The 24,783-nt window shown below is 45.0% G+C and overlaps 1 protein-coding gene across 2 annotated transcripts; it reads right to left on the minus strand.

Annotated features, from left to right (window-relative positions):
• Window positions 1-1,663: 1,663 nt before the first annotated feature.
• dspa (desmoplakin a) lies at window positions 1,664-24,185 on the minus strand. Of its 2 annotated transcripts, none has more exons than XM_042087473.1 (24): window positions 23,884-24,185; window positions 23,277-23,358; window positions 22,611-22,732; window positions 22,063-22,204; window positions 17,833-17,958; window positions 17,567-17,626; window positions 17,231-17,398; window positions 16,956-17,060; window positions 16,112-16,207; window positions 15,287-15,412; window positions 14,389-14,541; window positions 14,035-14,189; window positions 12,520-12,646; window positions 11,842-12,028; window positions 11,184-11,377; window positions 10,321-10,496; window positions 10,053-10,191; window positions 9,294-9,487; window positions 8,945-9,107; window positions 8,479-8,562; window positions 8,257-8,364; window positions 8,006-8,104; window positions 5,898-7,724; window positions 1,664-5,475 (listed from the first exon to the last, which is right to left on the minus strand). In XM_042087473.1, the coding sequence occupies exons 1-24, from the start codon at window positions 24,078-24,080 to the stop codon at window positions 2,257-2,259; spliced, it is 8,049 nt and encodes a 2,682-aa protein (XP_041943407.1). In that variant the 5' UTR covers window positions 24,081-24,185; the 3' UTR covers window positions 1,664-2,256. The 2 variants fall into 2 exon arrangements, with proteins under 2 accessions (XP_041943407.1, XP_041943415.1); XM_042087481.1 differs by having other exon boundaries at window positions 7,227-7,724; window positions 23,884-24,172.
• Between the last annotated feature and the right edge of the window lie 598 nt (window positions 24,186-24,783).

Raw genomic sequence — 24,783 nt, forward strand, 5'->3', positions numbered from 1 at the left:
GAGAGAGAGAGGGGGGGAGAGAGAGAGAGAGAGAGAGAGAGAGAGAGAGAGAGAGAGAGAGAGAGAGAGGGAGGGAGGGAGAGCTCTAGCAGCCACAAGTCCTGGCATGGGACGGTCCTCCCTTTGTGGGCCCTCCCCTCTCTGCCCCTCCTTTTCTCTCTCCCTCCCTTCCTTTACCCTCTTGTCTGCCTCAACTTTAACCACACACACAGACAGAGAGAGAGAGAGAGAGAGAGAGAGAGAGAGAGAGAGAGAGAGAGAGAGAGAGAGAGAGAGAGAGAGAGAGAGAGAGAGAGAGAAACCACACCACAAACCAAGGAAAAGATGTGGGTGGTTCTGGAGGAGGGACTAAGCAATACGAGGAAAGCATATACCCCTAGACTACAGTGATATTTTAAGAATTTTCAACAACCAGTCCATGAGACTTTTATTGTGTGAAGGCAGGGTGAGGTTGTGTGCTAGCTAAAGCAAACAGAGAGGCTCATGTCACGAACACACATAGTATTATCAAGCAACTGCGTAGATTAGTAGACTATGCACTTTAACTACCTCCTTCATATTTCATTTCAGGTTTAAAAAAGCAACTCAGGATCAGATGAGGAAAGTATACACATATCTCCCCATTTTTAATGTCCAGGATTGGTATGCATGACGGTGTGAACTCCGATCTCCATGCTGCTTATCAGAGCACAGACGAGTCTTATCTGTGTTTGGTCAATAGCTGGCCTGCTAAAGGATGAAGCAGCACATGATAAGGGGGAAAGGTTGGCTGGAAAAAAACTGCAATCACTTAACACCCTGATTGGTTGCCCTGAGGGGTTTAGACATCCAATGCTGTAACCATTCCCAGTGCAAAACTGTGCCCATAATAGCAGATGTCAAGGGACTATAAACAAAAGCTACACCTACACCTCACATGCTGAACTTTTTCTTCTTTATTGAAATGCTTCCAAAACCATTGTAACTTTCTGGTCATTAATTTATCTGTTTATCTGAAAGCTGTGGAATGGGCAGTTACATAATGTTACCTGGGGGTGAAACTGTGTTTGATTACAGAAGGAGTGTCTTGGTTAATGTTTCATCTTTACAAATGCCCTTTACTGTCTCAGTAACATCAGACACATGCATTCTGGTTGTCTGTGTTATTGTTCAATGTCTGTGGATTCTAGCTTCATGACCTGCTTTTCATATTTAATTTCCATACTTTATTTGACAACAGTATATTTACTGCAATTCTTTTCATTTAAACCGAGCTTCCCGAACATCATATGTTGAGTTTCTGAGTTTCCACTGGAAGGCAAAGAGAGGGTTTTCATGCAGCAGTCCCATTCACAGATTTAGTAGTGGAGTGCGAGGAGACTAGAGCCATCTAGTGGCCGTTTGCTTTTACTCCTGTAGGTGAAGTAATACTCAGCCTCAGGATTTGCAGCACTACTCATATTCAACCACAGAGTTACATGATTTAAAAGTGAGAACAAAAGGAAATAGAAGTACAATATCAATCTTTTTTCAGATTTTTCTCACTAGTCTTTAAGTACATTTCACTTTCAGGTAGTGTATTTCCACGTTCCACATCTTTTGTCTATATTCGGTTGACCATAAAGCATAAAAGTGAAGTATCTGACCACTCAAAAATAATTGAAGACTCAAACACACGAGCATATGCATGAACTACAAGTGTTTATGAAATTTAATGCTCAAATACAAAACATTTTCTCTTTTTTTACATCCAAAGCCTTTAGCTGCATTTCCTGATGTCATGTTTACATATCAAGACAAAGTTGTAATACATATATTTTTCAAAACTAAAATTATCCATGTGTAAGAAATCTAGTTGCCTAACTATCTTAATGGCACATCATAATTTAATTTAATCAAACATTTTAGATAACCAATCTTTCAGGCGTAAAATAATTTCTCAAGTATCATATCTAGACAAACATCTTAAAACAGAAGACAGTGTAAATTTGCATTATATTATAGGAGCTAACCAAAGACTATCCACACACCATTAGAAAAGCAGTGATTTAGAGAAAAACAATATAACATACTGACATCATGTACTAGAAAGCAATGCTGAGCTATGCTTTGCAGGCCTGAGTTCCTAACTAAGTAAATGCCAAATATCTCAAAACGAATAACTGTAAAGTAAAGGTAAAATATAATATGAGTAAAAGTTTGACTGAGTGACTCTTGTGACATTACAACTATAAATCTGAAGAGTGAAACTCTCCCTCACTGCATCACGTGTGATTCTTATGACATGGAGCCGGCGCTGAAACTTTTGGAGCTGCTGCTGTAGTTGTAACTGTATGAGGAGGAGTAGTCCACACTTCCCCTGCGAGAGCCGGAGCGAGAGCCGGCCCTGGAGCCTGACCGGGAGCTGGGTCCAGACGACACATTGTAGGGGCTGCTGATGCCCTTGGTGGACATGGAGGAGGCCTGGAGCATCTTCATGCCCATGTTCTCCTCCACCATGCAGTTGTCCATGGCGTCTTTGTAGGAGATCTTCAGCTTGGTCTTGGGGCACGTGAGCATCTTGGGGTAGCTCTTGCTGTCTTGGAGTTTCTGCGCGCTGCGCCCATCTAGCCATCCCCTGCGAATGGCATCCTCGATGGTGACTCGCTGGCCAGTGGTTGGCTCCATGAGACCGCCTGTCACATACTGGAACTCCATGAACCTCTGGCCAGCTTCGTAAGGAAGCCACTTCTCTTTCATGGCCTCTGCGGCCGACATTTTCCTCTTTGTTTTGATGTCCTCAAAACCCGAGTAGGCTTTCTGTGCCGGCTTCAACTTGGAGGCCATGTCGTCCTCGATGATGCCCTGTTGGACGGCGTCCTGCAGGGAGAGCCTCTGACCGGTGGCTGGATTGATGATGCCCCCGGTGCAGGCCTGCGCTTCCAGAAGCCTCTGGGCAGTGATGTTATCGATGATGCCGCGGCGCTGTGCTTCAGGGATGGTGATCTTCTCCAAGGTCTCTGTGTCAAAGATGGCCGCCACGGGACTCTGGTCGTCGAACATCTCGGCCGGTGGAGAGAGGGTGATGGAGACGCTGGCGAAGCGCTTGCGGATGGTGGGGGAGGACGGTGTGAGCTGTGTGGGGCTGCTGCACGTGACTACGTCCTCTGCGCTGCTGGACACGATTGTGAGCCCAGAGCTTTGGACGTCTTTGGTCAGGAGGTCAGCAAACTGGGTGAGAGTCAGCGCCCCTGAGCGGTACTGGTCAAACGTGGCCTGGTTAATAACGCCCTGATTTAGAGACTCCTGGACGTCGTATTGAGTGCCTGTTTTGCGGTCCACAATGACCAATCGGACACTGCCATCGGACGCCGTGATGGTGATCTCTTCCCATTCGCACTCTTGTTCGGATAGCTCCAGGAAGGTCTCATAGTCGATCAACTCTCTGTGGTAGGCCTCCCGCACAGTCATCTCTTTGCCTGTGTCAGGGTCCACAATGACCACCCTTCTTTTGCGGAGCGTGTTCTTCTGCGAGGACTGCTGCTGCTTCGCCTTCTTCTTGTCTCTGAGGGGGAGGAGGATGAGCCCTGTCTTGGGGTCTTTCATGCACCTGTCCTTCAGCTGCAGATACGTCAGATTCTCATGAGTGTTGGGGTCAAAAAAGCCTTTGGTGTCATCCCCGTCATAGCTCAGGATCTCGTTCATCTCTCGATCAAAGTAGCCTCTCTTGTAAGCCATATCCACTTCGATTCGGTGGCTGTGGATAGGATCGATGATGCCACCGCTTGCAATCTGAGCTTCCAGCAGCCTGATACCATGACCCTTCTCAATGAGCTCTTTTTCAATGGCCTGGAAAAGTGAGATGGTATTCCCTGTGTGCGGATCTTTGTATCCGGTGACTGCCCTCTCTGCGGAGAGAAGCTTGTCTTTGTACTCCTTGCCCACTAGGCCTCTCTTATGCGCTTCGTCCACGGTCAGAGACTTGTTGTTGACCGGGTCAATCATGAACCCAGAAGCAGCCTGGGCCTCCAGAAGCTCCAGGGTGGTCCCTCGTCTCAGGAGCCCCTCTTTCATAGCCTGGTAGATGGACAGAACTCTGTCATTTGCCTCGTCATAGATACCTGCAATGCAGTCAGATCCATGCAAGTAGGACTTCAGCTTATCTTCTATATCTTGACTTGTGAGGGTTCCTTGGTTTAACTTTGTCACATCACTTTGATCCAGCAAGTTGGCTTCCACCAGGTCAGAGATCGCGACCACATCACGGAGCCCTTTCACTGTCAGGGGTTTGTCTTTGGCTGGAATCAGGAGCATTCCCGTGGCAGGTTCCATTCTGCACTTTTTCTTTAAGTCGGTGTAGGTGATCTTCTGCTGTGTGTCTGGGTCCAAGTAGCAGGGAGGTTTTTTGTTCAGGGCCCTGTAGAGCTCCTCATCGATCAGATTGCGATCGAGGGCTGCATCCTTGGTCAGGTACACACTCAGCGCGGGGTCCAGGATGCCACCAACGGACTCCTGCGCTTGAAGAAGACGCAAGGTCGTCTCCTTGTCAACGTGTCCTTTCTTGCAAGCCTGGCCAACGGAAAGGAGTTTTCCAGTGTATGGGTCTTTGAACCCAACGCTGGCTGCCTCAGCTGTGATCAACACGTCTCTGTCGTCTGTATCCACCACACCTCGGGAACATGCAGCGTCCACGGACATTTTCTCGTCGAACTTGGGATCCCAAATGTGGCCGGTGGCTGCCTGCGCTTCCAGCAGCATGATGGCGCTCTCGTTGCTCAGCATATTTCGGCTCTTGGCTTCGGCGAAAGGCATTCTGCCCTGGGTGCCCTGCACCATACCAGCGATGACCCCCGTGCCCTTGAGGTTGAGCTGAATGTCAATGGCCACCTCGGAGACGGTCTTCTGGCCCTTCAGCAGCTTGTCCAGAGTGGCTTTGTCGATGATGCCACAGTCGCACAGCTGGTGCGCGCTGACCTTGCGCCGCACGCCATCGAAGAGCAGCTTGGACGGGTCCACCATCGTGACTTTCTCCTCTGTCTGCGTTTGCTTGCAGAAGGCGTCCGGACGCTGCTGGAGTTTTCTGATCTCCCTCTCCAGAGCCTCTCTCCTCTGGTTGAGCTTGAGGATCTCCTTCTCGGAGCACTGGAGCTTGCCCTTGTAGCGCTCCTCCAGGCTTCTGAGCTCCAGCTTCAGCTGCTCCACCTGGCTCTGGAGAGAGCCCCGGTCCCTCGTGGCCCTGTCCTTCTCCGTGGAGCACTCGGACACCTGTCTCTCTTTGATCTCGTACTGACTCTTCCAGTAGTTGAAGTCCTTTGTCATCTTGTCCAGTTCGTCCTGCAGCCGCTGCTTGACGCGTAGCTCAGATTCCATGGAAACCTTGATGCGACTCAGCTCATTTTCAAGCTTCTGCAACTTCCCCTTGTCTTGCTCCAGCAACTTCAGCTTAGCCAGCAGGCTATCTCTCTCCTGGACAACCTCAGTGTAGTGTGTTTGTGACTCGTGTATCATCATGGATGTCTGAAACACAAGAAGAGACAGACAGAGCAAAATGAAAAAAATGTACCATGTTTATAAATGAAATGAAAAAAGTCCACCAAATTTCCACCATGTTTACAATTACAATGAAAATAGCATAATCTATCTATCTAAGTAAAACTACTGTAACACTACATAAAATAACATAATACTGTTCAAAGTTTTGAAAACATAAAAAGCAAGATTATATAGGTACAAACAGCAAGAAAAGCATAGAAAAGGTGGATGTATTCTATAGTGACAAAATGACACAAATATGACAAAAAATGAATTGCTACTGTATGTCTGCCACCATGCAAAAAGTAGCAAGCAAGCAAGCAGCATGCAATTAAGCGTGAATTTCAACAGAGTAAAAATCCAGGAGCAGTTTGTGGAGATTTGGCAATTGATCCTTAAAATAATACCTCCATGGCCTGCTTTTGGATATTGGACATTTCCACCCTTAATGCCTCTCTCTCTTTATTTAACTCATTGATGAGAGTCTGATGTTCCAGAGACATTTTAGTGCTGTTCTGCAGCTGCAGCTGAAGGGCCGATATTTGTGCCAAGCTCTCGCTTTCACTGGCATTCTTGCCCTTCTTCAGGTCATCTCTCTCCTGCCGAACAGAACGGAGTTCTTCCTCCAGCTTTATGCGCTCCTTGGTCAGCCTCTGCGTCAGGCTCTGGAGTTTCTCGATCTCTGTGGCGTTGGCGTTGAGCATGTGGCTCTTCTCCTCGATGGTCTTGTACAGGGTCTCGTTGCGCTGGTTGGCCTCGCGCACTCGGGCCTGCTCCTGCAGCAGCTGCTGCTGCAGGGCCTTCAACTCGGCGGTTAGCGTGTTCAGCTTGTCGGTGGTGGCCTTGTGCTCCCTCAGGCTCTTGTCCAGAGCCTCCTGGACGGCACGGAGGTCCTGCTCCACCCTGCGCTCCGAGGCGGAGTCGTCCTCCAGCTGCACGCGGAGTTTGTTGATGGTGGTGGTGTACTCCTTGCAGGACAGGTTCACACGCTCCAGTTCGGTCTCCAAGCGCTTCCTGCGGGTCAGTTCGTCTTGTCGGCTCTTCTTCGCCTTCTCCAGCTCGTCCTCCAGCCCGTCCACCACGGCCTGCAGGTCGGTGATGCGAGTCTGCATCTGAGTGATGTACTTGCCCATCTGCTCCTTTTCACTCTTCTGCTTCTCCAGCTCCACGCGCACCAGGCACAGTTCCTGGTCGGAGATCTTCAGCTTGTTGATGGTCTCGAGCGACGAGACGTTCTTGCTCTGCAGCTCCACCTGAGTCTGCTTCAGCGTGTGGCCTTCGGCCTCTAACGCCTTACGCCGACGGGTCTCTTCCTCCAGGTTCTCTGTGAGCAGCATGATTTGACGGTTCTTCTCCTGAGCGTCCTTCAAAGCCTGGGCCAGGGCATCCTTGTGTCTCTGCTCGTCCGATGTCCTCTGCTGCACGATGGTTTGAATCTGGATCTCCAGCTCCCTCCTACGTCTTCCCTCCTCGGTACCTGCTGACCTTTGCTGGTGGGCCTCGCCCTCGGCTTTCCGCCTAGCCTCGTCCGTCTGGCTCAGAGACAACTGCAGTCTCCTGAGCTCTTCCTCCATGTCCCGCTTCTCCCCTGACAGCTGGTCACATCTCAGCCTCAGGCTACTGATATCCTCCTCCTTCTGTTGGGTGGTCTTGAGGATGCTGGTCTTGGTAACATGGATCTCTGTTGCGTACGTTTGCTTAAGGCTACTTATCTCCTGGCTGCACTGGGCTCTTACCTTTGAGGTCTCGGACTCGGCCGCCTTCCTCTGCGCGGCCTCTTCATTCAGCTGCCTCTTCAGCCGCTCGATCTCGCGCTCCTTGTCCTTCACGGACTTCTCAAAGTCGATCTTGACCCAGTTGAGCTCGTCCAGCTCCTTCTGCCTCTTGCGGATGGCGGCCTCGTAGTCCTCCTGCTGGCTGGTGTAGCGTTCCTCAGCCAGCTTCCTCTTACGTTTCTCCTCGTCTATCTGATAGGTGAGGCGAGTAATCTCGTCATTCAGATCCCTCACTTTCATCGAGGTGCTGTCCAAGTTCTCCCTGGTGGCGTTGCACTGCCGGGTGACGTCTCTCTTGACTTCCTCAATGGTGATTAGCTGCTCTTTGGACTGGTTGAGCTCTAGCTGATAGCGAGAGAGACTGTCCTGCAGGGACTGATTCTTCTGGGTTCTGTCTCGAAGGTCATCCTTCAGGCGTTTCAATTGCTCTTCCAAGTAGTCAATATTTGTATTCTTTATCTGTTGTTGGCAAAGGAAAACAAATAAAAACATGAGATTTCATTTCCTCATGTTTTTCATATATAAGCATAAGCTTCTGTTAGTTTTGTTAATGTACATATTGCCTTACTTGCATCCCATGACAGCATTACAAAAACACTGCCTTTTCAATTCCTTACTACCATTACAAATACATATATGAACAAATGCATCAATAACACGATGAGGAGTCAAAGAACTAAATACAATGATTGCTGCATTGTACCACAAAAGTAAAAAAAGCACATTTCATCATTTCACACCTTAAGTTCCTCCATATTTTTCAGCAACTCTGCAAGGTACTTGTGGTAATCTGTGGAGCGTGTTAGCAGCTCAATGTAGCGAGACTGCAGATCTGCTGCCTGTGGAGATGAAGGTGGGAAGTCAGACTGACGGTCAGTCATACACATAAAGGACCAGCACTTTACCAGAGGAGGACTTATCACCTCAGTTTGGGGGTCACAACCAAACATGTCTGTAGTGTGTAAGTGTATCTAGTCACCGGTGACCGTACCTCTTCTCTGACGACCACAGCCGGAGAGTGTAGCATGGTTCTCTTGATGGGAATGTTAAGGAGTGTCTCCAGTCCAGCACTATAAGAGGCCAGCTGCAGTTCATAATCCTGGAAAAAAACATGTATTTACATAGTGTGATGCGTTAGTACTTGTAATATAGCTACAATGCTGATGCAGTATTTGACATGAAAGCATAGGGAGAACTGCATTAAAGACTTTACCTTGATGGAGGAGGCACATATGTCTGCATCTTTCTGGACGTTTTCAACCTTCTCCTTCTTTCCCTTGATTTCACCATGAAGCACCTGTTAAACAACCACACATGTCAGCCAATTAGAATGGAATCATTTAATATTCAAGTAATGCCTCTATTAGTAACAGTAAGCTATTCACATATGGCTGAGCAGTGTGGCTGAAACTGATGATACACAAGGGAACGTTTTGAGCAATGTTGCTGGGCAACCTTGACCTTCCTGAATATTGTTGTTCTGGCACAATCCCATTGATATTGGACAGCCATTTGATTTTTCTTAAAAACCTCAATAACCAGTAGGCACATTTTCACGATCATCCAATCAGAACACATAGAACCGCTTATGTGGTTGTGCTGCAACTTCTCTCAAAAAGTTGCCCCATGTGTCATCAACGCTATTCACAGTCACCACAGGTCCTGTCCCTGAGGCCCACCTTGTGCTGGTTGAGGTGATCTGTGAGGGCCTGCACGTCTCTCAACTTAGCTGCCTGCAGGGCATCCAGACGCTTGCGCGCATCGTCCACCCAGTTGTTCATCTGGCCGCTGGTCTGCTGGTAGTGCTTCAGCTCCTTGTCATGCTTCTCCAGGTCCCACACACTGAGACACAGTACAGCAGGGGAGTGGAGAATTAGCCAGGAAATGAGTGAAAATAGGCTGAAGGTTTAGTCATTTATGTGTGTGTAAGTGTGTCTGTGTGTGTATGTCTGTGTGTCTGTGTGTGTGTGTGTGTGTGTGTGAGTGTATGAATATATGCGTGTATGCGTGCGTGTTGAGAGCCCTCACCGGCTGTCAATCTGAGTCTGGATGCGACGCCAGCGGTCCATCATCTGTCCTACCAGGTCGGCGTATTTGGACAAATCCACATCACACTGGTGGAAGGAGTGGTCAATCTGCCCATTCCAGTGCACTGCCTTTCCCAGCTCGGACTCCATAGTGTTTAGCACGTCCTTCTTCAGCTCCAACTCAGACTTCAGTTGCTGTAGCACACACATGACTTATTAAAGAAGTTCTTAATCCATAGACCTATCTGTTGAAATTAGTTGGTACAATGGATATGTTAGCAAGAGATGCTAATAGAGTAGACTAAACAGGCTTATTAGGAAAGCCAGCTCTGTCATGTGAGGTTGAATTCAGGGAGGAGGATGCTTCACAAGCTGACAAGAATTTTGGAAAATACCTCTTATTCCTTAAATGGTAGGCTTGTTAAGCTGAAGAGTGCCTTCAGTAGCAGACTAATAGCAGACTAATCTCCCCCAAATGTTCCTCTGAGAGACACATAAGGTCTTCCCCTCTGGGCCGCAGTGATGTGGCTGATGACCGATCTGACTTATCTTTTTGATTTTTACATTTTTTACCTGTACTTCTACTTTTTTAATGTAAAGAAGTGTGTGTGTGTGTGTGTGTGTGTGTGTGTGTTTACATGCAGAGGATGGTGCTGTTGTCAAATTTCCTTTAGAATGAATAAGAATTTCTTATCTTACATTATGAATATATACTGATTGACATGTACAGTAAGTGACATGAAATTAGTTGACTCCTTACCTTTAGTGTGTTGCTGTAGTCCTCATTTTCATTCACATCCAGGGAGGATGTGTCTTTCTCAGTCAGGCGGGCTTCGTGCACCTTGATGATATCCTCGGCCTGGACAAGGCTTTGCAGCAAGGCCCTCAGAGCAGTCAGCCTACAGGACAAACACATACCAATACTCAATAACGTGAATTTGACCATGTCATGATTTCATGGCAATTCATAGTTATGATAGCTATAACATTAATATAGAGATTCACAGGCTGTATTGTTAAGCCCCTACCTTTGTAGATAGGCAGCAGAGAAGCCCTGCAGACTGCCCAGCTTCTGGTTGATGATGTCCAGCTGGGAGCGCAGGTACTTGGCCTGCTCTGGGTCAGCCCCTTGCAGCTGGTGCAGGATCTTCTCCCGGAGCCTCAGGTATTCATCGCGAACGGCGTCCAAATCATGGTGAACACCCTGCCAATGTGTAGCCACAGAGCTGCAGTTTAGCCCAACAACATGGGAAGGACTCCACATCATCAGCACATACTGAAATGCTAAAACAATGTGCCCTGTCCTCATGGCATGGGAAGAGTGCACAAATAAACGTATAGTAAACAAACATCATTCTATTGCATGTCCTTCACTACCACTAGTGTAAAAAACCTATTGAGTTGGAGTGCTGCCTGGAACGATAAGTGTTTGTTGTTAAGATGGTGCTCTTAGGTTGAGGGCTTGATCAATTGTAAAAATAAGAAGATAGCTAAAGTGAAAACTTCCTGACGAATGCTTTTGAGCCGTAACGTGTCAAAGTGTTTTTTAATATTGATCTGGCCATGAAATAAAGGCATTTTAATTTTTTTCACTTGATGAGTGCCTACTTCTTATTTTTACTACCACTAGTGTGTATGAGTGGTCTTCTGGGGTTGTGTGTGCTGTGCTTATGTAGCTCAATTAGCAAGGGACAGCACACAACTATCTAGCCTACTCCTGTGGTTCAAAATTGGTAGAATAAGGCCATAACCAGACCAAGGTAAAGAGCCTGTTATTCGTGGGAGAGTGAATGTGAGCATACTGATGATCTGCCCTGTGCTGTCGGTGGCTATGGATGCAAGGTGGCTGCCTAATGAACGGCTGTGATATGAACAATGAATGTGAGCACACCTGGAGGAGGAGAAGGCGCTGGGAGCACTCCTGGACACTGTTCTCTCTCAGGGGAACGTGCAGCTGGTGGGTCAGACCCAGCTCGGCCGCATCCAGGCGCTGACGCAGCGTGTTCAGCTCTGACAAGATGCTCACGTTTAGCACCGACACCTTGGGCGGCGGCTCCTTCACCACCACCACCTCCTTCTTGGTGGCTAAGCAAGACAGAGACCAACAGAGGTTCTTGGTACAAAATTGTTGTTTTTCTTAAAGGTGCAAAGGAACTGGTGACTAACAAACCAAGGCTCTTATTACACCATAACAATCTCAAAAAAAGGTAGTGCACATACTAATACAAATGTAAATCAGTATTATTACAAAGATTGTGAGTTACATTGCAAAAAAATATTGTAACTTGCATTGGATAAAATCTGCTAAAATGCTTTCATGCAAACATTCAACACCAGTACTTATCACAAATGATAGCTACATACTACTACTATGCCTTTTTTCTGTGCAATGAATTTCATAACCATAATCAACACTATAAATAATATCAGTGGATACAAATATACTTTTCAGTGCATTCAAATACACTTTTACTTTTACATTTACTTACTTGAAAGTGCAAAAATAAAGTATGATGCTGATTACAGGAGTGCTCATTGTAAGTGCTTACTCAGAGTAGGGATCTGGATGACCAGCTTGTCGTAGTGAGTCTGGGCCGCATTGTACTGCGTCTCAATGTCCTGTTTTTCCTTCTCGCCGAACATCTCGGAACCGTGGCTGGTGCGCAGGAACTCCTGGTAGTGAGTCTCCAGGCGTTTGATGATGCTGCGGTACTCCTCAGGACGCATTGTAGATAACTGAAAGAGAGATAGAGAGAGAGAGAGAGAGAGAAAGAGAGAGAGAGAGAGAGAGAGAGAGTTGAGTCTAAGTTGAGTTGAGTCTAATAGTGCTCCTGTAGTTCCATTTTTGGTGCTAACCCCACCAATATACCATGGGCTAGACTCCCAGGAAGAGCAGAACATACCTCCTCCAGCTAGAGCATTTACTTCCACTTAACCTCTAAACTAATGTATGTGATGTATCATATAGGGACCACTTGTTATGTACTAGCTCGAACAACCACTAGATGGTAGTAGCGTAATGGCCAGAACCAGGGCCGCCACTGTGGGACGCGACAGAGTTAAAACCTTCCCAGAAATCCACATATTTTTTCTACTTGCTCTGTGAATTCCCCTATCAAGTCAAGTTACAACCTATTGCATAACAGTTTCGGTCAGACAAAGTTCCAGGGGGCCACACCCATTTGTGGTTTCAAGATTCTGGAATGAGATCACTGGCAGGCGCTTACCATGTTGAGAGTGAGGGAGTTGATGTAATTAATGTCTTTCACGCAGTACTGCCATGACATGAGGCTTTTGATGTTGATGAACAGCTGGTTCCAGATGTTCATGATAGCCTCGTAATACTGCTCATTTCTATTGAAGACGGGAAAAAAGCATGTGTTTCATTTCATCTCTAAGTGCAATACTGTAATATCAATGAATGAGATCATTGACATTGTTGTAAACTGATCAATATAACTAAATCATCTAAGTGACAGAGGATAGTTTAACAACAAACTCCATGTGTGTGTTCATATATGTGTGTGTGTGGGGGGGGGGAGTGAGAGAGAGAGAGAGAGAGAGAGAGAGAGAGAGAGAGAGAGAGAGAGAGAGATGTGTGTGTGCGTGTATGTGTGTGTGTGTGGGGAGGGGGGGTGGTGTAGCCAGAAATATTAATGTAGATATGCCTGTGCACATCTGCAACATTGAACATGCCACATGGGCCTCTATCGCATCAGATTTGTTAAGGGTGATCATACACCTGGAAATTATAAGATGGCACTCAGAGCTTTCTTTTGGCTCCTTGGCATTTTAATCAGGTTTCTATCTAACAAATTTGACGTGATCTGTCACTGTACACCAGCGTAAACACCAAGTCAATAGTGGCTGTGCTGAAGTCATTCCACATTCATTTGAACTTTAAATATATATATATAATATATATTTATATAATATATATATATATAATATTATTTCTGTTGCTTTTGATAAAATCAATGCTAGTACATTCCAAATATACTGCCTATTTTTAGGATTGTTTTAAAGAAATGCTCAATCCACAGTCTCACTACATCATTGGCTAGTTTATAAGCTTTGTACAGTGTCAAACCTGAACAACCATACCCCAGGTAATACAGGTAAAGTCCTTACATAACACCAATCTGGTCTCTGATTAGCTGTCAGAATGAATAGCCCATCCATCTGCTGTATCTTCACTCACTTATTGTAACAGATGACCTACCTACAACCTACAGGGGTTCCCCCTTCCTCTCTTCTGCCTGTTCCTGCATTATAGAATTCGATATTCGAAATAGGCTAGTAGACATAACAGTGCTTTTCAAGTTGTTGTAGTCCACCTTTAGTCCACCATCGAGCTGGATATCTAATTCATTGTTGTTCATTGTCTGTACAAATACATAGATTTGCAGTGGTTTTGGGTCAGTGGGGGTCACCTAGCTAGTGTGTCCAGAATTAGATTTATACACCCAGATAGACCAAGGCATAACCTGTGGCTATGTGAGGGTGTCTTTGTGTGTGTGTGTGTGTGTATGTGTGAGTGAGTGAGTGAGAGAGAGAGAGAGAGAGAGAGAGAGAGAATGTCTATGTGTGTGTGTGCGTGTTTGTGTGTTTGTGAGTGTGAGTGTGAGTGTGAGTGTGAGTGCGCATGCGCGTGCGTGTGCGCGTGTGTGTGCGTGCGTGCGTGCGTGTGTGAGTGTGTGTGTGTGCGTGTGTGTGTGTGTGTGTGCATGCTAATATCTCACTTGCTGGCCAGGTCAATGCTGAGAGGGTTCGGGGGTGGAACCATGAGGCACACAGAGGGGATCAACATCTCCAGTCCTCCTGGCCCGGTCACCTGCCACTTGCTGCGCTGTGAGTTGTCCTTCAGGATGGCCTCGTTTCCTTTCAGAATGCCCTTCTGTTGAGCACACAGGCAGGAGACAGAATACATCAGCCCAGCACATAGAATAATGGCATAAATCAGAAAATAATAATTTAAAAAGTATTCTCAAAGTACAGTCAAAACTGCATAGGACGGAATGCATGTGTGTGTGTGTGTGTGTGTGTGTATGTGTGTGTGTGTGTGTGTACTTTGTAAGCATGCTTGTCTGGCTGACCTGGTCCTGTTTGAAGTCACACAGCGCCTCCACAATGACTTGGCTGCTGAGCTTGTCCACTGGGTTGCGAGGCTTCAGGCGGACGATGCTCTTGGATTTGTTGACCAGTGTCTGCACTTGCCTCTTGTGTTCCATGAGCCTCTCTTTCTCTTTCTGTGGATCAGATATGCTTGAGTCACAGTGCAATGGGGTGATCACACTTAATCAATGGTCAAAAAGGCCAACACCAAACTACACAACTGGCTGAGAAGGAGAACTGGCTGGTGTGCCTACAGCAGGTTTGTTGACCATCTACAGTATGTTGGCTTTGTCCAGCCCACTCTAGATTACTCAAGCTTGGCATGGAAACCTGACTCAATCAATGACTGAAAAGATTGAGCGTATATCATTGGTAGAGCATACACCAGTTACAAACATGCCTTCCATGTCCTGTCACTAGACAGCCAGAACGGAGAGATATAGAAAGTCTCCAATCCCATTCCCGACTAAACTTCTAAATCGGATATTAAAGTAGTTCTGAAAACTTAACAATACACACAGCCACTACTCCAATGCTACAATGGAATATGTAAAAGGAGAATTGACAAGCCTAGACAAGAATTGACATGTTTTACAGAGTTGCTTCTAGAGATCATTACTCAGACAGCAGAGGGCAAAAAGGAAGATGAACATCTATTGAATTATAAGTAGAAATCTATTGAAGTTTATGTAGAAATCTATTGAAGTATACATAGAAATCTACTGAAGTATACATAGAAATCTATTGAAGTTTATGTAGAAATCTATTGAAGTATACATAGAAATCTACTGAAGTATACATAGAAATCTTAAATCTTTGTAACTTTTGTAACAGTGCTATTGTACATGGATGAACCCTGGTGATCATTTTATAAAGCACCTCCAGATTGCGTAGCAGATCGGTGAGGTTCTCCAGGGGGGTGGATTTGTCACAGGTGAATTTTTTACGGATGTTTTCATGCTCCTTCTGAAGCTTGGTGTAGGTCTCACCGGCCTCTTTGAAGAACTTGAAGGGAGAGAAATGTCAGTTAGATGGTTTATAACTCAAATCTGCACAGGCATTCTGCACATACTAGGTCAGACTGTAAAATTACAGAAACACACTGAAGTCTGATCTACTTATTATCGTTTCGGGTTGTGCATAGATGTAACAAAACGTGACTCACTCCTATATGGCATGGACAACACTAACACAGATATGCAAACACTTCTTTTACACCTAGCCATCTGGCAAATGAGTTCACACAAAGTGTCCTGCTGAAATCTGTTCCATTTCATGGGAGGAGAGAGAGAGGAACTGGAGTAGAAATAATACAAAACTCATGGGGCCTGTTTCCTGTATATGGATTAAGCCTAATCCTAGAGTAATCTCTTATTTTGGGGATCTTCATGGAATAGTCAAGGACTAGGCTTAACTCATTAATTCGCCTTATTCACTCGGCGGCCAGAACGATGCTAAAGGGTACACTTGCCATTACACCTCAGTCCAGCAGATGGTGGTGGTAATGCACTCCGTTTACAAACTGCCAAAAAAAAATCACTGAAGAAGAAGAACAGGCCAGTGAACCCTTCTTCTTTTTCGATGAGTTTTTTTTAATAAGGCAAATGGGAATGAATGTACCCATCAATGGCACATGGTGTACAGCAGGGTTTCCTCTCAGGATGGAGAACATGCATCCGTACTAGCAGAGAAGGAAGTACTCACCTGGCTGTAGGCAGCGTTCTCCTTCAGGTGGAAATGGATGCACTTAGTGATCTGCAGAAGCCAGCTCCACTGAGTTTGCAGGGTGTCCATGTAAGCCTGTGGCCACGAGGAGTAATGAGAGATTCCCACAATGGAACAACGATCAAACAAGATAAACATAAAAAAACAGCACAGGTTCTCGCAGAGCTACTATGAGTACAGGAATATTTTTTTTTTACCATGCAAATATGATGTGTTCAAGATTTGCATGTGCTAGCCTCCGGCTCTTCCAATTAAAAGACAAATGAAAAGAAAAATGCCACAATGTTTTCATTTGGGAGGGCCTAGTTAATTAATGGTGTCAAAGAGAAAACTTCCTAGGTTGCCAAGACATAAATCTGATAAGTTGTTTTTTGTTTAAAAATATATTAAGTGCAACAGACAATTGTGATGTTTGACAGAATGCCTAATACGGTTCCCAGTGTTACCATGTTTTTAACACTTTCTGTTTTCTGGGCCTTCAAAATGGTCAACAAATACTTAAAAATGTACCAATCTGGGAATCCAGATGCACAAAATAAACAATATAAGAAGTTGGAAAGACGAAGCAAAGACATGGTGAGGAGGCACAGAGCAAGTGTTTTCCATTTCAATCTTTTACAACACCACCACATACTGCAGCTTTAAGTGTCTGTCACTGTCCTCAACCCATGTGGTACCAATTAACCAAAGATAGAGAATTGCTCAAACAAGCCTGACATGATCCCCGATCCAAAGACTCTACTCTAGCACAAGAAAAGTAAACACTTCCCACAGTCCAATGTTGAGACGAACTTTAAGCTGGGGTTCAAGAATGAGAGATCACCTCTATCTTATCAGCGGCCGGGTGGTGGTTTTTCAGTAAGAAGTCCACTTTCTGCTTCAGTTTGTTCAAGTCCTTCTCTTTAACCTCCAGGTCACTCATGAGTTTCTGATGAAAGAAAACAAGGGAAAAGATCCATTTATCTGTAATTGTGCTCAGAGGGAATCAAAACACTTCTAATTGCTAGTATCTCTACCACTTGGGTTCCTAAGACAAAGTATATTCCAAAATGGCTTCCCCTTTAAAAGTGCAAGCACACACTGCATAAGGTCACTTACAGAGTAGCTTTCCTGTTTTTTGGGAATGTAGACGTCAATGTTCTTTTCGCCCCAGTCGAACACCAGCTCTTCCTCCTCACGCTCATTCACCCACATGATGGCTCTGGAGATCTCCTCAATGATGCCCTGCAGCTCCCTCAGCTGAGCCGTGCGGTTGAAGGACATTTTCTAATGGAATCCGAAATATTTTTAAAAGGAGAGGAAGAGGTCGGGTCAGGTCAGTTTAGTTGTGCTCTTCAAATACCACTACAATCAGCCAAAATACAAAGCTAATGCATGAAAATGTTTCCTTAACATCTAATCAATTTAAGGGGAAAATGGCTTCTATTCTCTCACCTGTAAACTGTCCCATTCTTGGTCCAGAGCATGAAGGGAAGCTTTATCTCCCTTGTGCAACTAATAAAGAAATAATGACTCATTTAGTCAGACAAGATTTAGACAGTCTCTCTGTGTATTTGTATTTTTGTGTGTGTGTGTGTGTGTGTGTGTGTGTGTGTGTGTGCGTGTGCGTGTGCGTGTGCATGTGCATGTGCGTGTGCGTGTGTGTGCGTGTGAGTGTGTGTGTGTGTGTGTGTGTGTGTGTGTGAGGACAATTGACTCACCAGCTCGTTACGTGCTCTGTCCACCTCAATGCTCTGCTGCAGGGAGCTGTGGTACTTGCCATGCTTCATTATCTGCTGCTCAATAGCCTCTGCATCATCACCGAACGGAGCCTTCTCAATCAGCCGCTGGGAAAGACACAAGACAGTGGGACTGTTAGCCACGTGCCTGGAGCCAGGCTCATAGTTTCAATGAAAGTGAAGGCTAATATGCAACTCCTGTGTACCTCAAATGTTTTCCCTGTGTATTCTCATGCACTCATTACCTAGTTACGCAGTTTAGCCAAGCACTTCCTAGACATTTACCAGTGTGAGGACCCTGACAGGACTCCATCCTGCTTTGGCATGCATGTGCCTTCTCTCCCTCTTTCTCCCTCTCTCACTCGTGCTATCTCAGCAGGTGAGATAGTGCTTGAGCAAGTGATAGTGATCAGGTGCGCCTGATTGACATGGGTATAAAAACTTTAACCACGACAGTCGGGGCTGCTCCTGGCGTTTGACTTTCTTTGTCTTAAACCCCTTGACTGACTTTGCATGACATGCATGAAACGTGGTTCCTTTCATTATACTGATTCGCACTACACTATGTTATCTTTATTATGTCGTCTTTGTTAATATTACCTTTATTATTTAATAAATTCACTTGTTTATTTTGAGATATGCATGTTTTTAACACTTTCTGTTTTTCTGGGCCCTCAAAATGGTCAACAAATACTTAAAAATGTACCAATCTGGGAATCCAGATGCACAAAATAAACAATATAAGAAGTAGGAAAGACAAAGCAAAGAAGAAGTAACATGGTGAGGAGGCACAGAGCAAGTGTTTTCCATTTCAATCTTTTACAACACCACCACATACTGCAGCTTTAAGTGTCTGTCACTGTCCTCAACCCATGTGGTACCAATTAACCAAAGATAGAGAATTGCTCAAACAAGCCTGACATGATCCCCGATCCAAAGACTCTACTCTAGCACAAGAAAAGTAAACACTTCCCACAGTCCAATGTTGAGACAATGCAAGTGGCCTTCATGCGTTGAGCCACCATGTGACAGCAGACACAATGTCTTTGAAGTAGTTTGCTTTTTCTTTTTTGCATATGTTTTGTATAAGTTGACCTATTTGTTGACCAAAATAATCAAAAAACAGTATTGAGCACATAAGTAGGGGCAACTCAGAATACATCAGCCAGGTACAGATATGAAAGGGAATATACATTGTTGAATAATGGTCAAAATCATTTTTGTTGTTGTTGACAGCCTGTAAAGCCTGGGACAGGTCCCTCCCCTGTTCTCTATAGAGGCAGGGCAGCCTTGGCCTGCAGGTGGCAGCAGGTAATGTTTAACTACTGGCCAGCGGAGAGAGCCGCCCCTCTGGGGAGAACTATTCCAGCTATGCTCCTCTGCCGTGCTCCGGCTCAGCAGCTTTGATAAGGGGCCATAACCACGTCCAACCGCCTCCCACTGGGCAGGCCTCCATGAGCCGTGTTGTCTGACTCTCTCCTCTGTCTGCCACTCCCTGCTTTGTCTGCTTGCTCTACTCCCCCTCGCTCTGAAGCACTGGCTTATAAGAGTTCCCAATTAGCAAGTAGCTGCGGTAAATATTGTGAATGGCCGGGCCTGTCTTTGAGTGAAAGAGCCCGGGGGTGTAGTGTGACAGCGTCAGGTAAGGCTGAGCCCGATAGCGGGGGAGATAGATAGCCATTTCTGATAGGGCTTTGACAGAGAGAAAGGGGATCCTGGGAACTCAGCATTCTGCCAGGCTGGCAGGCTGCTGACATATGCATTATTCAAGGAGGGAAGAAGGGAAATGATACACTATAGGAGAGATAATGAAATGAGAGAAGAGAGAGAGAGAGAGAGAGAGAGAAAGAGAGAGGGAGAGAGAGAGAGAGAAAGAGAGAGGGAGAGAGAGAGTAAGCTGCTGTCTGTCAAATGGTAAACTAGCAAACGTCCAGTAATGTTACGGTATCCTTAACTTTTTTCTTTTTAGTTCTAACTAGCCGCCAGAGCTCCGCATTTTTGCTTTTTTTTTTTGAGGTTTGGTTGCAAGTCAAGTGCATTGTTTGAAAGTTTGTGATGATGGGCGGAGACAAACGATGAAGCAACTCATATTATGACAACAAGGAGGGTCGGGAATATACTGTTTGTGTTGGGGAGACGGAGACGTCTGAGAATAAAATGAATGACTCCAGGCACAGGAGGTGACCGCAAGACTGAGAAAATGGCATATTGACAGAGAGACTTAGCATGGGCCTGTGAAAGGACATGATTTAGGGTGTGGAGAGAATGGGTGAGGCAGGAGCTATGCAGGGTGTGTGCTCACCAGAAGGGTGTGTGCAGACTCCCACTGTTGTGATTCACTTATTGATTTTTTGTTGCCTCTTTAGCTCTATCTGCTATTTCATTTTTCTGCCTCCCCTGCTTCTCTCTCTCTCTCTCTCTCTCTCTCTCTCTCTCTCTCTTTCTCTCACTCACTCTGTCTCTCACTCACACAGACACACAGATTCTCTCTAAATTAGATTCTGGCTCTTGTCACAGCTTGTCACAATACATGATAACTGCAGCAATGTAGAAACACACACACATAAAAAAAACACACATACTCTCTCACACACACACACCCGCACACAGTTGAACCAGTTTGTGGTTGAAGAGGTTGCTCCATTATCTGGCAGAGCGAGTTCCACCAAAGTGTAGTCATGCACTGCTTGTGTCTCAGGCCCCCCTTCCCTCAGGAGTGAGAGTGAAGTAAGAGGGAGGGAGTAGGGTTTCTCAGCACAGGGAGTATCCCGGGCCATGACACATACTCACATACACACACACACACACTTTAACTCATTCATTCCTCAGGGCCAGAACTGGACAACAAGCAGCTACATGCACACAGTCTTTGGGGGACATTATTAGCATAAACTTTTCACCTTATCCTTCGGTCATCTCCTGCAACCGGTATTTTGTGGTTTGGTTGTTATTTTTTCTTTTTGTAAAACAATTGTGGATGACTGTGGACATTCATGAGTCTAGGATGTCACTATTTTGAGAGGGTCAAGTGTTTAAACTGGACACAAATCACAGAGACAAAAGAATACCACAGTAACCAAAGAATTCCCATACTACATCTGATTGGATAAACACAAACAGCTCAGCCAATGGCACAGCACATTGGGGGAACATACAGTAGTCAGCAGAGTTTATTTTCTGCTGAAATACTTGATTTATTGTTTTTAGAGACGCAATATGTGTATATTTTGGGTTTGAGGAAACCACATGTGGTCTGAAATAACTTTTTCTAAGGACTATTCCCTTTTATAGGGGAAATACTGCATATATTAATGAGAATCATCTGAATGATTTTGTAGGCTATTGTACAACATACTCATCATAGCTCATAAATATAACAAATTAAAATTGTTAAATGCCAGACATCCCAAGTCTCCCGGAAGTTCCGGGAGTCTCCCGCATATTGATAACAGTTCCCTGATGCCCGCAAATTAGATAAAATCTCCCGGAATCTAGAGCAAGCGAGCGAGCAAGAGCGCACACACGAGACCAAAACTTCAAATCGTGTGTGCATCTGAGTGTAGCGTGCACACGACGGGGATGGAGAGAGAGAGAGGTAGTGTGTGTGTGGCTCTCAAGACAGAGAGCATCCTGATTGGCCTGTTTCAGTTCAGTTCAGTAGGAACAGGAGCGTCATGGCAGAGGCAGAGTGCCCCGCAAAAAGGAACATTTAAGACCCATTTCACATCAGACTACACAAAAGTGTACCCTTGTCTCATAAGAGTTCAAAATAACGATAGTCTTGCATGCTGCACTGTTTGTAACAGTGACTTTAGCATTGCCCAAGGCTGGTTGAATGATTGCAAAAGACATGTTGAGGTGAGTTTAACAAGTGTCATTTCATGTGCATATTATTCCAGCCTACTAGATGGCTATTTGCCAAGGCTACATAAAGACCAAACTATCAAAATCTACATATTTTACTATCACAATTTCTAACTATAGGCCTTCCTTATTTGGTGTGCTGAGTAGAGACACTTAATTAACAAACATAGGCTATTCATCACTATTTCAGTATCTAAGAAGGCTAAAGTAATTTTTGATATTTATTTATTTATTTATTTATTATTATTTTATTTTTTTTATATTTTTTTTTTGGGGGGGGGGGGGGGGGCTCCCTGAAATGGCTTTTTGCAGGTTGGGATGTCTGAAATGCTATCTGGATTTGTTTACCTTCTGTTGGTTGATCCATGCCATGGCATCAAGGAAGTTCTTGCTAGGTTCCTCCCAGCCAACGCTCCCACGGTTCTTCCTTGGAGCAGTTCCACCGGCAGCAACCTGGATCTCTGACATGGCCCTCTGGGCTTCTGAAATGCTGTTGGTCATTGGGTTTATGGTCAGAGTTCAATTTTCCTGTTCTTTTTTTGTCTTTCTCATTCTCTCTCTCTCTCTTTCTGTAACTCTCTCTTTCTGTTACTCACTCACTCACTCACTCACTCAGTCACTCTCTCTCACACACACACACACACACACACACACACACACAAACATGCAACAACAACAGCAACAAACAACAGCAACAAACATAAATGTACATGAAGCTCACTCCAGGCGCGCCTGCAGGTGTACGTCCGTACGCACTGTGCGTACCATCACTCAACAACGAGAGAAAATGTACCTTCTATGTGTGTGTATATATACAGTGCGTACCATAGCATTAATTCCTGCAGGCGCCCCTGGCTCACTCATACATAGATAGATTTGCATGTATACATTCTCACCTCCCTCGGACCATGTCATTGTTCTGACCATAAGACTGTAGCTCCATGGCAATGGCCTTCAGTTGCTCTATGCACTCAGCAGCCATGGACATCGACCTGGCCATGTCTGGCGATGGCCCTTCCTGGAGAACAACCCAAACAGCCACCCATGACCTTACTAGACCACAGCTACTCATATTCAGCACTCAGTACTGTGTATATGCAACCATTCTGGGGTACATTAGGACGATGACTCAGTGCCGTATGCATGCTGTCATTACATGTGTATAGAAACTCCTCCACTCTTCCCCTGACAGTCAGAGGTCACAGAGGAGTGGATTTAGCTATGCTTTGATAAGGTCAGTATGTGAACTATTGCATAAATCAGTTATTATATTGCATGCAACTGGACTATGAAACATCACAGTCTCTCTGAGAGACAACCACATACATTGCATACATTGTGAATGTGAATGAAAACAACAACGGCGACGGCACAACCTCATACACACCAGTGCTCACCAAGTACGAAAATATGCCTAGTAATCTACCCAAGTTTAACTGTGAATGTTCACTATTGTTTATGAATGTGTCATTATTCACCAATTACAAATAAGTAATCTACACCCTGAAACAGAACATGGCATTGTAAAACAGAATAGAAGATAAGAGATGGTCATCACTTACATTTAGAAAGATCTGGTTGGCTCTGAACAATGCTTCCATGCACTGTGAATTTATCATCTGAGCCCTTTTATGCAATTTATATCTGAATGTAAACAAAACCCCAGCCACAGTCAGTTACCAAAAGACTTTAGACGAATATTTATTTAAAGCATACATGGATGTAAGGTGAACATGTAATTAAGGCACAAATTACTTCGTAAAGTGATTTAAATTGCGTGCACCGTAAAATAGAGACAGTATGTTTTGTAGACTGTCATAGTGTGATCATATCGTTCAGCACCCACCTAGGTTAAATCTGAAAGCAGGAATACCTCCGACTTTTGACGTCGACCAGTTTAGTTCAACAACCCCCCATCTCCTCTACTCGACGGCTTTAAATACTTTTTTTCACCGTCAGATAGCTACGGTATGGTTTATTCAGTAATCCGACGGGAACATAGAAATATACAGACTAAAATAGGGTAGATAATTGCTACGTTTACCGTAAGTTATCTGGCAGTGTTTGAACATATATGGAAAGAGACATTGGAAAGACAAAAAGCAGTGTCTTGAAATGTATGAATTTGCATTTGCTAGTTAAACAATAGAAAATAAAAAGAATGCTTACCCTTGTCCTCCTCCTCCTCCTCCTCCTCCACCACCACCACCACCACCCAAGGAGCCTTTCGAAAAATGCTGATATTCCGAATACTCGGTTTGATATCCATTTCCCCCAATCATGTAACCACCGGACAGATCTGGCCTTGAATTAACTCTCCGTCCTAGAGTATTAACTCTGGAATTGGAGCCGCCGTAAGCACTCATTTTGGAAGAGTTTAGCACCTGTTGGAGTCCTCGCTCCCGACGATTCAACTAAAGTCTGTGAGTATTTCGTACCGCCTCTCGGTATCCAACTACGCAGACTGTCTGAGTTACGGAAGAGTCCGTATTTGGTCACAGGGCCACACCTATCGGTGTTTCAGATGAAGACAACGCCGTTTTCGCTCATTTTAATGACGAAATATTTCTCACGGGCATATTAGTCATCCCCTCGAACAAGGAAAGTTTCTCAGGTTGAAGTGAAATTTTCTGTGGTCAAGGTCCCACATAAATTCAGCTGGATGTTGATTTTGTGTGTATTATAATCTCTCTTTCTCTCTCTCTCCTCTCACTCTGAGTGTGTGTGTGTGAGTGTGAGTGAGTGAGTGAGAGAGAGAGAGAGAGAGAGAGAGAGAGAGATGGGGGTCACTACCTTTGTCCTTTTTGAAGTTTTAAATTTCATGAATTGAGCTGCAGCTCTTGATAGGTGATATGTGTTAACTGCAGCTCTCAGACATCGAAGTGTGGCTAAGTTGATAAATGAACTCATCTTTACCAATTGTAACAATTAATTGTGAAACCTTTTAATAACCTTGCCCTTCACATCCGTGGCTCTCCTTCAAATACCTTCCAATGCTTCATTGTGCTTTATCAGCATCTGTGTATACAAGCATGAAAGTGTGGTGGCCATTGTTCCTAATCATAACAT

This window comes from Alosa sapidissima, chromosome 1, assembly GCF_018492685.1.
Source record: "Alosa sapidissima isolate fAloSap1 chromosome 1, fAloSap1.pri, whole genome shotgun sequence".
Classification (NCBI taxonomy): domain Eukaryota; kingdom Metazoa; phylum Chordata; class Actinopteri; order Clupeiformes; family Clupeidae; genus Alosa; species Alosa sapidissima.